This window comes from Amphiura filiformis, chromosome 14 (genome assembly GCF_039555335.1).
Source record: "Amphiura filiformis chromosome 14, Afil_fr2py, whole genome shotgun sequence".
Lineage (NCBI taxonomy): Eukaryota > Metazoa > Echinodermata > Ophiuroidea > Amphilepidida > Amphiuridae > Amphiura > Amphiura filiformis.
This window is the reverse complement of record NC_092641.1, coordinates 52802252-52820834: the sequence shown is the minus strand read 5'-3', so window position 1 is coordinate 52820834 and position 18583 is coordinate 52802252. Positions and strand designations below refer to the sequence as shown.

Below are 18583 nucleotides of genomic sequence, written 5' to 3'. Positions count from 1 at the left end.
CATGAATTATTAAAAGTGTTTTATTTTACATTGGCATCAAAACAAAGGCTTTTATCGTCTTATGCTATATAAGCGCTACTACGTTTTCAAATAAGATTATTCTTTCAGAAATATTATGTTACCAGCACATATGAACTTACATTAAATTTTGGAGCCGATTACATGACTGTATAACTTGTTTTGGTGCGAAAATGTTAAGCAAAATTATGCACAAGCTCACTTTTTTATTGCTTTTAGAAGCTTTTGAGGCCACGTGACATTTGGATTCTTGGATATGCAGGAATTAGAGGCGCCACCTAATTCACATCCGTCAAATGAACTTCGTCAAATAATTTTCCGTGATAATGACGTCTAAAACACCTTATAACAGGTGGGCATTAATAATTAATTAAAGGTTCAACTTTAACTTCTATACCATCTCATTGTGCAAAAACTATCAGCACCGACCTCCTTATCCATGCTAATCAATATTACTTTCTACATCATCTTTAACTTGAAATAAAAAATTCACAAATCACTGATGAGAAGTAGTCCTACATGTACGAGACAGAACATGATTTATAACTTTATAGTATATTTATAACATTATAGTATTGAACCAGTTTGGAGGCCACTCAAACTACGCATAGTATGTGAACAAATATTGAAATATAACCCACTTGGGTGGGTTGAGTGGCGAGCGATGGGAAAATGACCAATGGGGCAACACGCGTTTTGTAGCTTTGGGAAAAGCGAAATACCTCATTGGTCAAAACCAATCGCTTATCAGCTTTATGGTGTATATTTTTTATGCGTTCCCAAGTCAAAAAGAAGTAACTGTAACTGAACAGCATAGTAGACCCTGCAATAAAAGGAGGTAGGTGTTTTGAAATAAATTTACCACCCTTTCACCACCAAATTAATTTTTGGGCACTCACTAAAAATATGGGGAAGCTACAAAAACACACTGTAACACACACAAGAAAGCATTTGAAGTCTCATAAACCATATATATTCTGAAAGGTGAGAGATTGCCGCTTCATGTCATGTACAATTTAATACGATATTTTCATCGCCGCGGTTGCCATGGCAACGGGAATCTTGACCAATCAAATTGAAGGATTATGTTTTTTACATTAACAGCTATTTTTGAATACATGTTTCTACATGGAGCACAACAAGTTGTTTATAAATGATTAGCACACATTATTAGGAGCATTTTGACACCAAAACCATGACAATTGAGCACTAATTACCCGAGTTAGGAATAATTAATTAGATTACCGTGACGGAGCACGCCCTCATTTTTGCTGTTTATATATACATTTCTGAAGAATTAGAAGGGAAAAACTGCATTTTCCAACAATTTTTTTCAACAAAAATATGTTAATTTAACAAAATGTTTAGTCCACAATGTGAATTTTGATAAAGTCATAACATTTTCCAACATAAAAATATTCCAATTCATCAAAATATATTACTGGAATTGCGTTCGTTATAATTGTCATATAAAAATTGTACTGGCACATCTATCCACCCCCCTTCATCTGCAGTACTCATCCACGTCCAATTCACTATCAACAGTACATATCATAGCCATCATTGGGCAGTGCAACAACAATCTACAGTCTTTTAGGTCTTATTTTACGCCTTATTGCTCTCCGAGGGGACATGGTATAATACCAAACTATCCACAAACTAGTCTGCTGAATAAATTCACCGAAAACCCCGCGAAAATCCGGCAAAAATCCGTCAAGTATTGACAGAAATACGATGAAATTGGTGTTGATCAGCTGTGTGTGTGTTTACAAGTGCTTGAAAAGGTCATGTGAACTTTGCACAAGGCTAACATGATGAGTAATGAGCCCCAGGGCTGTCCAAAGTTAGTCTACCTTATCAGTCACTTTACAGAGCGCCTCAAAGCGCTTACGGTGGTGAAAGGGTTAAAACACAGTATTTACAAGTAGATATCATAGGACGCAGATACTGTGTTTTAATTTGGGAGGCAGATGTATTTTTCATCGCAGACAGAACTAAAAAGACTAGTTTGCGTCTGACGTCATTGTCAGTCAAACTCCCCACGATCCTTGATCCTTGATTGGTTGGCTCATCTGGTGCCCTGGTGCTGATTGGAGAAAAGCAATCGCAGAAAATGGCGAAATATTTTTACACGGTGAAAATAACTTTTCTAGGCATTGTTGACATGGTGCCATCAGGAAAGAAAGTTTACTATCACCTACATTTTTAGACGGTTTGTATATTTAAAGGTGCAAAATTAACCATAAGGCGGATTGTTTTACTGCCGCGTTCAGATTGCACTCGTAAACAAACGGTGCCGGCGTTTGATTGACAGATGACGTAAGACGTAAAAAAAACCAGCAACTAATGTAAAACACAGTATTTGTCATTAAATTAACACAGCAGACACAGCGTTTTTACATGAAAGAACCACGCCCTGCTTATTGGACTACATTCAAAACTTTAATACTTTTTTTCTAGAGCATGTGCAGTAATTATGAGCCGGGTGGGTGGGAGATTTTAAAATGACGTGCCAAAATTGAATGCGGCCTCTCTCGGCTGCAAAACATTGCTTACTCCCCTTCTCGGCTTGCCAAAGAAATCATTGGCCCTCCTTTGTATATGCCAAAATTTTAAGAACACAATTTGAAACCCTAAATTATTTTATTTGATCATACGAGTATAGCGAGACGTACATTTTGCCATTTTGAACGTGTTTCCTTAGCCGTTATAGAGCGTTTTATTTAAGAGGTCTCCCGTAAATGTGTGCCAAAAATCGTTTCCAACTTTTGACTTACCAACAAGTGCTTCCACCTGTTGGTTTTCAAAAACAATTCCCCTATTTTACTCTCCCCATGGAGCTAATAATTATTGCAGAGCCCCCTACAATTCCCCCTATTTTACCCTCCCAGAGCTCATAATTATTGCACAGCCCCTAAACAAGGTTACATTCAGATAGGAATTACAAAATTTGGTCTTTATAGTCCATAAAATTGAGCACTTGAAATGAGAGGCTAGAATCTGGCGTATCCTGGATCCACGAATGGGTTTGATTCTGGAAGAAACAAGAAAAAGATGGATACAAAGGTTATTAGCGATTATTGTTTATTAAAATTAGATTAAATTAGATTTGTATAAATCGGTTATGTTGAGAGCAGCGTTGCACATTAATTAAGATCTTTAACTTTGCATGCTTACAACGATTGGACTAAATTTTCATGGGACAGATGTAGTGGATGACAAAAACCTCGAAGCCAGTTGTGATTAACATGATTAAGATAACGTTTGGCTGTTTTGTACCTGCCTATCCTTGGGTACAAACGGAAAACGGAGCACTGATATTGTCTAATACTTTTACACTTTCACTGTGGTCACTAATATTGTTTTTATGCCTTTCATTTGGCTCCTCGTAAAACAAGAGAAAATTATCTTCCTGAATTATATGCACACCAGATCAAATATAGTACCACACTATCTTTACTTGAAACACCAAACTATAATGTCCTTTAAAATCTTGAAATTTTAATAACTTTGTGACATTATTATGGTTCACTGGCCGGTAAGAGACGTAGAGGCGTTACTATCTCTACTATGTCGAACATTATTCATATTGTTTTTCACATGAACTTAAGGGATCTAGAATGAGCGTTTATTGCGTTTCGACAGTATTTTTTGTGGAACATGAGAGCACCTCAGACCTATCGAATTGCATTCTGAATACGAAGCATCTCTTGCTGATATCAAATAATTTTCATTTTTGAAAATCACAATATAATACAAATTTTATGACAAATTATAAAAATTTGATATTTTTCAAATTTTTGATATATAACAGTCCTCGAAGTAAATTATATAAATCTAATGATATATTCTTAAAGTGTATGTAGCTGAAGATATGGATTTTTTTCCCAAAAGGACCTTTTTTGGTGTGTGTGTTTTTGAAAAAAAAATCCATATATTCAATACGAAAGGTCAAAATTTTCATTTGATCGTCGGCTTTTCATCCCACCTACATACACTTTAAGTATAAATCATCAGATTTATAAAGTTTACTTCAAGTACTGTTAAATATCAAAAATATCAATTTTTAATGATTTGCCATAAAATGTGTATTAAATTGCGAATTTCAAAAAATCAAAATTATTTGATATCAGAATGACATTCTTCGTATTCAGAATGCAATTCGATATGTCTGATGTGCTCTAATGTAACAAAATAAATACTGTCCAAACGTTCATACCCCAGCCCTTAAGTTTGATAAATACCCTTGAGGATTTTGTGATACATGCTTGATATGATTGCATCTGCACTGAGCATAAAGCCAACCGTATAGACTCTTATTATTAGGTTGTCCTTCGTGAAGCACTATTGACCAAAGGAAAGTAAAAAAAGTTGATTTATTGATGCGATCATGTCCATTGTTTACACCTACACTGAGGATTGACTGATGGATGGATTAGGTTTAAACCTCTTAGTTCTCCATATCCATTTTATTTCCAGCGTGAGCAGTGATGCACGGACTATGTTGGGGGTTCTTTTTGGGCGAGGGGTGACAGTGAATTTTAAGGCAGTAAATATCAACAAAATCGTACGCAAAACTGGATCAAAAAGTGAAAATCTTTTTTTGAGTTTTTATAGGGGAAGGAGGCGATAGTTCTGACTTGGGGTCATTTGGCTCCCCCATGCCTCCTCCCATGGCACCGCCAATAATAGAGGGGGAAATTAGATTAGACCTATCCTTGCGATTGCGGTACGCCATCGGGCAATAAGGGGTTATCCACGTTTATTGGTCCTCTGGAAGCTGCATCAATTTTTGTATGGGGCTAGCTTTGTGAAGCTCGATGTGAAATGTAGCTCCTAGCATCAATTGTGTCTTTAAAAATAATATTAGCATGATTAGCGTATACTTTTTTAATACCACAACCAGTCGTTCACCTGTTTAAATCCACCTTAAACCAATAACCAAAATTAACAGAGGGAAACCAACGATATCACATTTTGAAATAATGGGAGTAATTCATTTGTGTACGGTAACACTATAGTCGTGTGTGGGATGTTCCTTTCATTAAGCGTGACATATTTTCAGTGATTGAAATCACCACTCAGCGAAAATTACTCGGGTTTACAGATGGGAATAGCTGCTTTATGTGCCAGTAGCACAGAATTAGAGAAGGAGAACCGGGACTCCCTATACCGCCACGTACAATCGCGCCGTCAGCTATGGGGAGAAAATTGGTGGTATTCGGGTCCTTGCCGACGATGCGTGGAGACGAACGAATACAATTCTGCGTCTCAGCTGAAGCGTCTTGGTACTCGCGTGCAGGTCCTATCAAGTGCGTCTCTCGAATGCGACCTTCATCCATGTCGCGCTTCCTTTACAACGAATGCCTCGGGTGCATTTTGAGGGAAACCGAATACCCCCAATTATTGCTCCATGCCTATATCAAGATGGCGGTCGAGTCCTGATTCACTGTCTTTAATTCTGTGGCCAGTATGTAATCCTGTAGTTGTATTAACGTGGTACTCTTTTGTCCAATTATCCAATTAAAATTCAACTGAAATTTCAGTTATTCAATTCAACTGAAATTTCAGTTATTCAAGACAAGGTGTTCATTATATATGTTAAGAAATGAGGTACATTCTAGTGGTACATCTTTTCGTATCATAAATATTACACCGCTTTTCTTGAGTCACTGAAATTCCAATGTAGAAACTGGATTCCTTGCCTCTATAATGCAAACTTTTGTTACCAGTGTTTTATCATTTTTTGAGAAAAATGCAAAAATAGTCAAAGATTTATCAATGGGTAGACAGGGACGCCGACGTGATTATCATGAAACCACTATGCAGTTAAGATTTAACCCTTAAGTTAAAGAAAGAGTACAATAGTGCAACCCAATCCGGATCTGCTGCTATCGCCGCAAACGCTCAAAACAAACCCCCAAACGGCTCTACCCGCCTATCCTCTGCGCCCATCTACCGAAATCAATTTGACACTATCATCTTACGCGGGGTTAGGTTAGGGCGTTAGACCGTCCAGCTTGGAGGGTATTGAGGCCAAGGTACACATTTTCGTCTATTTGTGCGAGATATTTTAGTATTATGGCCTGAAATCTTATGTCTTATGGGCCCTTTTTTCTGTTTAAAACAATGAATACATTTAAATAGTGTAAAAATGGTGCACGAAATGGCTTCAATCGGACCTTCATGTTGCAATATTTTCAACTTCTCAGACAACCCCCCCCGCGTAGCGGATAAAAAAGTGGCCATTTTCGCTTCTGCTTTCAACATTTGCCAAGTTATGTTTAAAACAATTTATAGACCTACAACAATAGGGAAAACATGTCCACGAAAGGCTTCATGGACCGTCATTTCAAAAAATTTCGGCTTTTCAAACTAAAATTGTACACACTAATAGTACCAAAGTTGTCCACCAAATCGCTTCAATTAGGTCTTCATTTTGCAAATGTTTCTTACTTCTGAGGGGACCACATCCCCCCTCAGCCACCCCTTGGCTTGGATTTATAGACAGTCCTTTGTTATGTTTATTGTAATCTTGGATGTCATATTGGCCTCTTCCAGAAAATAAGTGTACACCATTATACAGGGCTCGGAAATCCATTTTTTATTCACTCCTCTATCTTCAAATTTAGTATAGGAGGCACTGAATTCTGATGTGTACATGTATGCCTACCACCAATTGTGATAAAGTTTTCACTCGAAACAGCTTTTGCATATTTTGAAGATATTTCGTCATTTTCACAAGATGTACTGGTGTTGTATAAAACCAAGCACGCGTTGAAGATCATTTTCCAGATCGTCAATAAGGTCAATTCAAATATTTATTCAAAGCACATATCCTTACACATCATATCAGTACACAACCACTCATTTAAACTAAATAAATGAAGATCGTAAAGTGATTTCTCCCCGTTTTATTGAAAATCATTGTCAAAAAGTACAAAAAATCAGGTTAAAGTAATTACGGTAGTTTTTGCAAGTGGGCTAAAGCAAGACACCCTCTAATATTTCTGACGGACTGAGAGGCGGAAAATGGGGCGGGGGGAGTTAATAGATAGTTCAAATTTTAAATGTAAGATTTAACCATTGCGAAATAGGTGGTAACTTCTCCACTAATATTTCACATTGCCAAAAATGGATAGCTATAATAATATTATAAGGGCGGCTTCAAAACTCGCCCGGGAGTTGCCCTGCGATTGATGGCGATTGAACCGCGATCCATTGTTTAGAACAATAGTAAACGGCTCAAACCGGACGGAACCGGCGAAAAAGTGGCGGCTGAGTTTTGAAGCCGTCCCTAAGTAAATAAACATCATAATTTGGAATATGCATTTGATCAGAATACAAAACAAGTTATTTAAGCGATTTTGATGAAGAGTTTGCTATTAAATCATTAACTATTTGCAGTGTGATCCAAACGTTACTATAGAATTATAGACTGCGCACAAACAGTATCCGAACACTTAAAAGGAATGAAATTTCTCAAAGACACTAAACACTAGTGGAAGTTTTGGATGAGAAAACGGACATTTTGATGAGAATCGGCCAAAATGGTGAGAATTTAGTTTTCTCATTCTCTTGGATGAGAAACTTCCTGGTGTGTGTGTCAATCATTATTATCTTATTAAAACTGGTGAGAATTGCTAATCCCCGATTATTATTTTCTCATCCAAAAGAATGAGAAAATTAAATTCTCACCATTTTGGCCGTTTCTCATCAAAATGTCCGTTTTCTCATCCAAAACTTCCACTAGTGAAATCTAGGTAGATGGATAATTTTGTTATGCGTACTTTGATACCTCATTCGACCTGATGAGGACTCATCGCACTAAAGCCATACGCATTTGTTACGGGTTCAACCCAGCTTGATAGATTAACGCTCACTGTTACAATTAACGCTCACTGTTACAATTAACGCTCACTTTTACAATATATGCGTGCTTCGATGGAAAAGTTCATTTATCTTTTTATACAAAATGCTATAAGTTGGTGAATTAAAGTTTTAATAGTGCCGAACGAGGTATCAAAATACGCAGAACAAGTTTCTCCGTCCATTGACTAATTTATTTGTTATTTAGTTTTAGTGTCTTTGAGAAATGGATTTTGTTTATGTGTTTGGATACCTTTTGTGCGCAGTTATCATCGCCCCCCCCAAAAAAAACCGATCCGATGCTCTAGTAAACATGAAGTAGGAAAACGGATTCCAATATTTAGATAACAAACGCTTCAGCTTCTGAATATCTATACTAGCGCCGTATTGCATCAGTCTATATTTTATACTTACTACAAAATCTGTATCGCTTATGGTCATATTTCTTGTATTTTTTGTCACATTTTCTGCATTTTTTGCCGGTTAAGATGTCTATACATGCTGAAAAATAAACGAAGGAAACAAAAATGTCTATCAATTATCTGCATCTTAAGGTGGTACTACACCCCCTGATAAATTTTGTGACTAATTTTGCAATTTTCTCAAAAAATAACTGTACACTAGTAACAAAAGTTATGTTATAGGGGCAAGGAATCCAAAGACAAGAGGTTCATTATATATGTTAAGAAATGAGGTATACCCTAGCTGTACCTCCTTTCTTATCATAAGGAACGTACCGTTTCTTTCGAGTCACCGAAATTCCAGTGTAGTAACTGGGTTCCTTGCCCCTATAATATATATACATAACTTTTGTTCCCAGTGTGTTATTATTTTTTACGAAAAAATGCAATAGTCACAAAATTTATCAGCTCAACTATGTGGATTAAGTTGGGATGAGGCTTCACGACATACATGTGATCACAATTATAATTATACCTTTTATTAGGCTTGCAACTATATGATATACGAATCTAGTACGAATTATCTAGTATCAGAAAAAGCTTACAACATAGATATTACAGATCAATGCTACCAAAGTTTGAGTGGCGTTTAGTTTAAGATGAAATAATAATTGGACCCGATAATTTGTACAATGTAATGCTCTGTCAAAATTAACATGTTGTAGCAACTTTCATTTGGTATTGTGTGTTAAATCAGGATTGTACCGCATCATAAAGTCAACATATTAAAATAAATTCTATAAAAAAACAGTCGACCACACCCAGGAAATCTATGAATGTGCATTTAGGATAGAGGGTAAATCAGTTTGCATCCCGGGGCTAGAACATAATAACATGGCTCTGGTAAGCTATTGGAATTTGTAATCAACCGTTGGAATTTAGTTGCTCGCACATATGCTCGCATACCCCTGTCAAAGGCCTGAAATATGAAATAGTTAAGAAAATGACGGGTTCTTTATATACCAGAATTTATTGTAAGAAGATTCTTGTCAAGCTTTGTCATGTTGGCATCGGATAAACTACACTATAATAATGTATACAGGTCATGGAAGAACTATTCCCAGGTACTTCGTAGAAGTCTTTGTAGAAATCTTTGTAGACTGAATTTGAATATATTATATTAGTCCAATATTTTATTGTGTTTTTGGAAATATTCGTTAGTTCTTATAATTTCTTTTTTCAATCAAATGTAGAGAAAATTTTAAATTGTGTCATTATTCTCCTAATATCACAATTATAATTATACCTTTTATTAGGCTTGCAACTATATGATATACGAATCTAGTACGAATTATCTAGTATCAGAAAAAGCTTACAACATAGATATTACAGATCAATGCTACCAAAGTTTGAGTGGCGTTTAGTTTAAGATGAAATAATAATTGGACCCGATAATTTGTACAATGTAATGCTCTGTCAAAATTAACATGTTGTAGCAACTTTCATTTGGTATTGTGTGTTAAATCAGGATTGTACCGCATCATAAAGTCAACATATTAAAATAAATTCTATAAAAAACAGTCGACCACACCCAGGAAATCTATGAATGTGCATTTAGGATAGAGGGTAAATCAGTTTGCATCCCGGGGCTAGAACATAATAACATGGCTCTGGTAAGCTATTGGAATTTGTAATCAACCGTTGGAATTTAGTTGCTCGCACATATGCTCGCATACCCCTGTCAAAGGCCTGAAATATGAAATAGTTAAGAAAATGACGGGTTCTTTATATACCAGAATTTATTGTAAGAAGATTCTTGTCAAGCTTTGTCATGTTGGCATCGGATAAACTACACTATAATAATGTATACAGGTCATGGAAGAACTATTCCCAGGTACTTCGTAGAAGTCTTTGTAGAAATCTTTGTAGACTGAATTTGAATATATTATATTAGTCCAATATTTTATTGTGTTTTTGGAAATATTCGTTAGTTCTTATAATTTCTTTTTTCAATCAAATGTAGAGAACATTTTAAATTGTGTCATTATTCTCCTAATAAGCACACATTTTAAAACCAATTTTGTTTTATTTGTGAACACCTTTTGCCTCTGAAGTCAATGTTCATAACGTGTCTGAGGTGTTTCACTTTCACATCGGATGGGTCACAACACTAGCGTTCAGAAGCATTGACAGGTTGACAAAATGTGTTCGACTGGCTCCAACAGAACTCTTCCCTCCCATGACAGCACTGAAAAGCTGGCAAATGACTTCGCGGAGTTTTTTGCGGATAAGATCCGGAAAGTTAGAGATAAGCTTGACAACATCACTCTGCAACCATCCGTGCCTTCTGAACAAAACCATACCTCAACTTTCAGTAATTTCTGCGAGGTATCTGAAGAGACTATCCATCGTATCATTATGAAATCACCATCGTCGACATGCTCGCTGGACTCAATTCCAACTTCGCTCCTAAAAGAATGCCTTCCTGAGTTACTTCCATCGATTACTAAAATTGTCAATCGTTCGCTCCTATCTGGCATCTTTCCTGCATCATACAAGGTTTCTAGTGTAACTCCCTTGATCAAGAAACCTGGACTGGACGTTAATATACTGAACAACTACAGGCCTATCTCCAACCTGAAGTTTGTCTCAAAGGTTGTTGAGAGGGCGGCGTCAGCCCAGCTTCAAGAATACATGCTTGATAACGAACTAGTATGGTAGTAGACAATCAGCGTATCGCAAGCATTTCAGCCTGGTGTACTAGCTACCTTTGTAATCGTCAACAATCAGTTGTTATTGGCGACAGTGTATCTGCGACACACTTCATGAACTGCTCCGTACCTCAAGGATCTGTCGCTGGACCATTCATGTTTACAGTTTATGCTGCTCCGCTTGAAGACTTGATTAGGTCATATGGTGTTGAAACTATGATCTACGCGGACGATACACAGTTGTATCTTGTATTGGATCCCAGTAGCGACGGCCAACTTCAACGCCTTGAAGACTGCGTTCGTGGCGTGAAAGCGTGGACTGCAGAAAATAGATTGCTTCTGAACGATTCAAAGACTGAGGTGTTGCATTTATCTTCGCGATTTAGCAGGAATCCGACACCAATTTCTACCATCAAAGTTGGCGACTCAGAAGTTGACATTGCTTCAGAAGTGCGCAACCTTGGAGTCCTATTTGACCAGTACATGACGCTCATAACTCAAGTGAACAATGTGTGTCGCGCTACGTGTCTGGCTATCTCCAAAATTGGCCGTATTTGGAAATACATCGACCGTCCTACGGCAGAACGTTTAGTGCATGCATTTGTGACATCCAGACTTGATGCTAACAATAGTCTGCTCTTTGGTCTAACAAGTTCTGCAATTTCTAAGCTTCAACGGGTACAAAACAGTGCCGTGCGACTTGTTTTAGGAGTGAGTGGCCATCGCGTTAATATCAACGATTTACGCCGAAATGAGCTGCACTGGCTTCCTGTGAAAGATCGAATTGTCTTCAAAATCCTCATGATCACATACAAATCGCTGAATGGACTAGCTCCACCTTACCTGAAAGAACTTCTTAACACCTACAAACCGAGCCGCTCCCTTCGGTCGTCGTCGCTTTCTCTCCTTGAAGTACCACGGACTGTAGCAACATCAACGTACGGATAGCGTGCCTTCTCAGTTTCTTCACCTAAGTTGTGGAATGGGTTACCTCAGCAGATTAGGAATGCCGCGTCACTTGCCACCTTCAAGAAACTGTTAAAAACTCATCTTTTTATCAATCCAACAGTTTAAATTATATGTGATTTGCTGCTATGTTGTGCGTGGTATCCAGTTAAGCAGACGTTTTAGTTTTCTCAGTCGACCACACCCAGGAAATCTATGAATGTGCATTTAGGATAGAGGGTAAATCAGTTTGCATCCCGGGGCTAGAACATAATAACATGGCTCTGGTAAGCTATTGGAATTTGTAATCAACCGTTGGAATTTAGTTGCTCGCACATATCAGCGTATCGCAAGCATTTCAGCCTGGTGTACTAGCTACCTTTGTAATCGTCAACAATCAGTTGTTATTGGCGACAGTGTATCTGCGACACACTTCATGAACTGCTCCGTACCTCAAGGATCTGTCGCTGGACCATTCATGTTTACAGTTTATGCTGCTCCGCTTGAAGACTTGATTAGGTCATATGGTGTTGAAACTATGATCTACGCGGACGATACACAGTTGTATCTTGTATTGATCCCAGTAGCGACGGCCAACTTCAACGCCTTGAAGACTGCGTTCGTGGCGTGAAAGCGTGGACTGCAGAAAATAGATTGCTTCTGAACGATTCAAAGACTGAGGTGTTGCATTTATCTTCGCGATTTAGCAGGAATCCGACACCAATTTCTACCATCAAAGTTGGCGACTCAGAAGTTGACATTGCTTCAGAAGTGCGCAACCTTGGAGTCCTATTTGACCAGTACATGACGCTCATAACTCAAGTGAACAATGTGTGTCGCGCTGCGTGTCTGGCTATCTCCAAAATTGGCCGTATTTGGAAATACATCGACCGTCCTACGGCAGAACGTTTAGTGCATGCATTTGTGACATCCAGACTTGATGCTAACAATAGTCTGCTCTTTGGTCTAACAAGTTCTGCAATTTCTAAGCTTCAACGGGTACAAAACAGTGCCGTGCGACTTGTTTTAGGAGTGAGTGGCCATCGCGTTAATATCAACGATTTACGCCGAAATGAGCTGCACTGGCTTCCTGTGAAAGATCGAATTGTCTTCAAAATCCTCATGATCACATACAAATCGCTGAATGGACTAGCTCCACCTTACCTGAAAGAACTTCTTAACACCTACAAACCGAGCCGCTCCTTCGGTCGTCGTCGCTTTCTCTCCTTGAAGTACCACGGACTGTAGCAACATCAACGTACGGATAGCGTGCCTTCTCAGTTTCTTCACCTAAGTTGTGGAATGGGTTACCTCAGCAGATTAGGAATGCCGCGTCACTTGCCACCTTCAAGAAACTGTTAAAAACTCATCTTTTTATCAATCCAACAGTTTAAATTATATGTGATTTGCTGCTATGTTGTGCGTGGTATCCAGTTAAGCAGACGTTTTAGTTTTCTCACCTCTGTCGGTTTTTTCCATCGTTCGGCTTGTCCGTTCCACGGAGGTGATGGTCTGTTTTTGCTCTCTCCAACTCGTCTGCTGCCTGGATACCATGCATAAATCAATTTTGTGCAATCTTTCTTTTCAGATTGCTTATGTTGTTTTTAAGTCATATGTATATTGTATGTTTTGGACCTATACTATGTTAGCTTTTTAAATCACTTTTTATCGTATGGTCATGTTTATGAGTGCTGCTTTCACTCTCTGAAATTTGTATATTTAATGCGGTTTTATCATTGTTTTTTTTTATAACTTTTAATTTTGTGTATTGGTTGTATATTTATGTAAAGCGCTTAGAGGCCTTTTTAAGGTATTTCTGCGCTATACAAGCGCCTCATTATTATTATTATTATTATTATTATTATTCAATGTGTTCTTTGCTGACAAATAAAACACTACTGTAATAAATTTAAAATGCCAATGGTATCATACTATTTTTGTTAAACTTTATCTTTCTGAGAGCAAACTAAATTACTCTTATATGAACACGTATCAGGTGTTAACAACGGCCCTGATTTGGTAAAATGATCTAACTTGAAATTTGGACATTTTGAGATAAATTCATATCTTGGGTAATACGAGGGCGCTCTTTCCATTAGTGACATCCTCAAATCATTGCCGTGCTTCATTTTGAAGATAGCAGAACCTATCTCGACACTTTTTTGTGACCTTTCGTGTATTTAATGTGGTAAAGTGAGCTATCTCAAAGTTAGATCATTTTACCACATTAGCCAAGACCCTCTACAGAGCGTCAGATAAACCCTATCCACAGAATTCTAATATACACAAGAACCGGTTATCATTATACCGATGCGTGGCCGCAAACGTAACCGTCCCGGCTGAAAAATGAATCAAAAAACGTACGGCAAGAATTTTTCGGATCACGTACGTCGAAGTTCACTTTTCAATGTGCAAACTGTAGTTAGGATAATGAAAATGACTGGTAAGCAAGTCTACTAAAATGACCTCAAAATCTGAAGAAAAAATGGCGGACCGTCGCCGGACCCTTTCCAGAACTAATGCAGCATATTTAGCCATTGTCAACATGGGGTCATCGCCAAGAATATTTTCCTTAAATAAAAAACTAACTCCTCCGCTTTGTGGTATTTCACGATATAACGTTAATGGAAAGAAAAGTGCAAATGTTTTTCGTGTTTCAAATCGGACGAGTGACAAGCTCTAATGACGTCATGATGTAAACAACGTATAATTAATTAGGTAAATCCAAATATGGTGGTATCCAAAACTATGCTAATTCGAAGTTCAACGAATCAGAATACGATCCTGGTATCCAATTCTATGCAAATGAGTTGAAGGAGGTTACGTGAACATGTACACTAATTCTCATCTAGCTTTACTAAAAGATCTTTGACCCTAAGTTACGCATCTCAAGATTTTTATATTAGATGTGTTTAATAATTTATTTTATTCAAAAAGAAAAACGTCAAGTGTTCAAACTTAAAAGCTCTTTTTCTCGAAAAACAGCAATTTTCAAGTTGGATCATTTTACCAAATCAGGGCCGAAAAGGTATGGGTGTCAATCCCTGGAGCATAACTAATTTAATGTTGTATATTTATATTGGTTACAGGTCTATAGTCTGAATTTCCGCCCTAAACCTTAATATAAGCCCTAATGCTAACAATAAACCTAAACACAGCATCTTAATTGTGACCTTAACCCTAACCTAAGATGCCTTAAACCCTAACTTTAACTTTTTCGGACTAATGACCCTTCAGATGATGGGCTGTTCACATATCAACTGAAGACCTGAGCGCAAGAAGACCGTAAGTCCACTTGGCCCCTCAACATGTATACACTAACGCTACGTATTGTTTATTAGGGTTTTATAATGTTTAATACATGTTCCAGGGTGAAAATATCATGAAAGGTTGTGAAAGATTTGTTTTGGCTCCTGAATATGTATGAGCAACTTTAGTGTATACATGTTGAGGGGCCAAATGTCTTCAATTACAATAACTCGTTTTATCATTTTTTCCCAACCCTTCTGTCTGCCACGCATTGCCCCGTCTCATGTTTACGTTTTCAATGCCCTATGGCTGGACCATTCCACCATCTTCTAAGATGCTATCTCTTGACGTATATCGTCACTCTCTATAAATCATCAGGTGCATGATTAACATATTTTGGCCACGAAAATTAGGAACGTTTTAAAACTAGGACGGATCGTTTGAATAATCCATAAATATAGCTTTTTCTTTGTACATCATTACCTGGATTAAGGTTTTAGGTCCAATATAATACTCGCCAAATATCATTAGTAAGAGAATTGAGGAAATTGTTATGCGTGTGGAATAACTGTTGACGGTCAGTTGATGAAATAACTCAAGGGCATACTTGTTGAATGTTTATACAAACGCCTTCCAGGTGAAGGGAACTAGTACCTTGGTCATATTTGGTGCTTTTCAGTACTCCACACTTGGTTAATAGCTGGGTGATTAAAATGCTTCCATATTAATTGTTGAGCCACAGTTTGTATTTTAAATACGAACATTATTGCACTGAATCCTACTTCAGTACAAAGTTTCCATGTCTAAGCTACTGCAGTGATGAAATAGTAACGGTTTTCTTGCTACCATCATGCCGAACCACACCGTTCTTAGAAGCTCCAGTTTCAATCATATCTGTGATACTTGCAACTATTTGTGAATACATGTGTTTATTATGTTTCTATGAGAAGGGAATTCGATTGGTTACTTGTTTTAAAAATACTAATATAACACATTATTTGCAGTAGTAATAGCGAAAAAAGTATAACCATTTAATACATGTATAATATGTGCCTGGACACCTCGAATAAGCCGTAAAGTCCCCCTCTGGTCATTTTTACTTTTTTACATATTTGCAAAGAGCATGTTTCAGGGATTAAAATGACACCTCAATGAACTTAATATGACAATCAGAAGCGAAGTTATGGCTTGTTATGGGTTGTCATGAATCAAAACGCGAAACCGAGAAAAACGCGTTCAAAGTTAGGGAAGCATAATGACCACTCATCAGATGGGCCTCAGAAAATGTAAATTAGTTCATATTTCCACTTATTTCTTTAAAATTAAACTTTGTATGTGTTTAGAAGAAAGAATAAACATTTCAAATCTGCAAAAATCTCAACTTCGCCAAAATACGAGATTTGCATATATTTTCACCTGTAGCTCGAAATGAAGTTTGCCGAGTTTACGGCTCATTCGCCGCGTCCAGCCACATATGTTACTTTGTGGACACAAACTGCTTCATAGAGTTGAAAAAATGTCAGAAGTTCAAAGTCGCGTTTTCTTAATATCCAAATCTTTAGGATTCTGACGCATCATTGGATAAGCGGTAAGAGCTAATATGCCCAGGAGGAAGGGTCAAAGGATTGCTTGCAATTTAAACACATTCAATCCTGTTCCAAGCGTCAACATATTTTCCGCAACCCGGCTATTACAACAGCAACTACAGCAACAACTAAAACGACAACAGCAGTAGCAGCAGCAGTAGCAACAACCACACTAATGAAGTTTAATAATTATTTAGAGAATAAAAGATAGGATTTTGTCTTTTGCCTATCCAAAATCATGTCATAATGGATGGGCTGGCCAATATTTTGAGTAGCGGATGCCGGCGCAGCCGGTATCCACTACGATAAAAATATTGGCCAGCCCATCCATTATGACACGATATTGATAGGCAAAAGACAAAATCCTATCTTTTATTCTCATTCTTATTCAGTTTTAATGTAATTTTTCAAGAAAAACTGCCCTTTTACAGGCAAAAATAAAGTTAATTTTGTGAGGACATCCCCGTTGTTTTAAATTAACGAAACCATCACGAACATCTAAGCCGCCGAATCGCGTTTTAGTTCTCGCACGTGTATTATGCGAACGCATTATCGCGCGATCATTGAGGAGCAACAAGCGCGCCGCCGTTGCTTGTGAGATATTATACACCAGAAAACCAATCAAATTACGTGAATTCTTTACAAGACGCACCCATTGAATATCCTTTATTTGGCATTTAGAATTTAGCACTGTCCTTTGTCACCAAGTAACATCAGAATTACTAAACGAAATGAGGTCTTTATCAGACTTATAGAGAAAGATATCTAGACAAGCTTAATACCAAGTTGATGCTGGGCGTGAACAACAGAAGACACGAATATTTAATTGCTGATATTAAACAGATGCATGTAATAAGTAAGTACAGACACAAAATAAGTAAAATTGGATTCACATATGCAAATTTCTATGCCAGTCTTATTAGTAAATAACTGAAAAACCCACAAGGACCAACAGCAGTGAGATAAAAAACAAGAAATGAAATGAAACAGATTTATGCCCGGTACAGAATAATTGGAACAAATAAACAGAAATTACGTTTGCAAAATATATACTGTTGTTGTATGGGAAAAGAATGCTATAAAACACATTCAAGAAATTGAATTAGTCAATTAGGCTAATTAGTTTTTCTAAGATGTTTTTTTTTCTACTTTTCAATTTTGTGGGAGGCTTTTATACTAATTAGTCTGTGTGCGTTTGCCTTGAAAATCCCATGCCTGAAAATTGCACTTTATGTATAGTAGAAAAATTTCCCTAAAAACATAAATGAAACTAAATAAGTAGATTTCTAGACCAAGCACACTTTGCGACCGACATCAAATAGCTGGAATCGGATATAAATCGTGTCAGTGAATCATGAAATGGATTGGTTCAGGTCATCTGTATTTTGGTGCTGAAACTCAATCACACGAAGTATACATTGTAATAAGCAGGTAAACAATTGACAAACTTCTCAACACAAAATTAAAAACAACGACAACAAAACAAACGGCGTCATATGTTTTCTCATAATTTCATACTGAATAAAATACTCCCATTGCTTTATACTGCTTCAAAATCATAATCATATCAAAATTGTTGGAATTGTACACCTTAGAACTAAATCAAATATGGTGAATGTTTTTATTTTTACACTAAACATTCACTTTTTAAAGTTTGACACTTTCACTATTTGGGAGACTTTTTTTACTCTTCTGGTAAATAGTAAAATTAAGTTTGATTGGACTTCTGTTACAATGACTATGTTTCCAAATGAAGGTTTCCCCTTAAATATTCAGGGAAAGTACTACTAACTGAACAAGTACA

General features: G+C 37.1%; 1 protein-coding gene across 2 annotated transcripts in view; it reads right to left on the bottom strand.

The window, feature by feature from the left end:
• Positions 1–1676: 1676 nt before the first annotated feature.
• The window catches only part of LOC140169075 (uncharacterized), a 56272-nt gene continuing 39365 nt past the window's right edge, over positions 1677–18583 (bottom strand). For both annotated transcript variants that reach the window (XM_072192351.1, XM_072192352.1), the window contains 2 exons: positions 8302–8388; positions 1677–3052 (listed from right to left, as the gene is read on the bottom strand). In XM_072192351.1, coding sequence (XP_072048452.1) covers positions 3012–3052; positions 8302–8388 — 128 coding nt within the window. In that variant the 3' untranslated portion in view covers positions 1677–3011. The remainder of the gene's footprint in view (positions 3053–8301; positions 8389–18583) is intronic.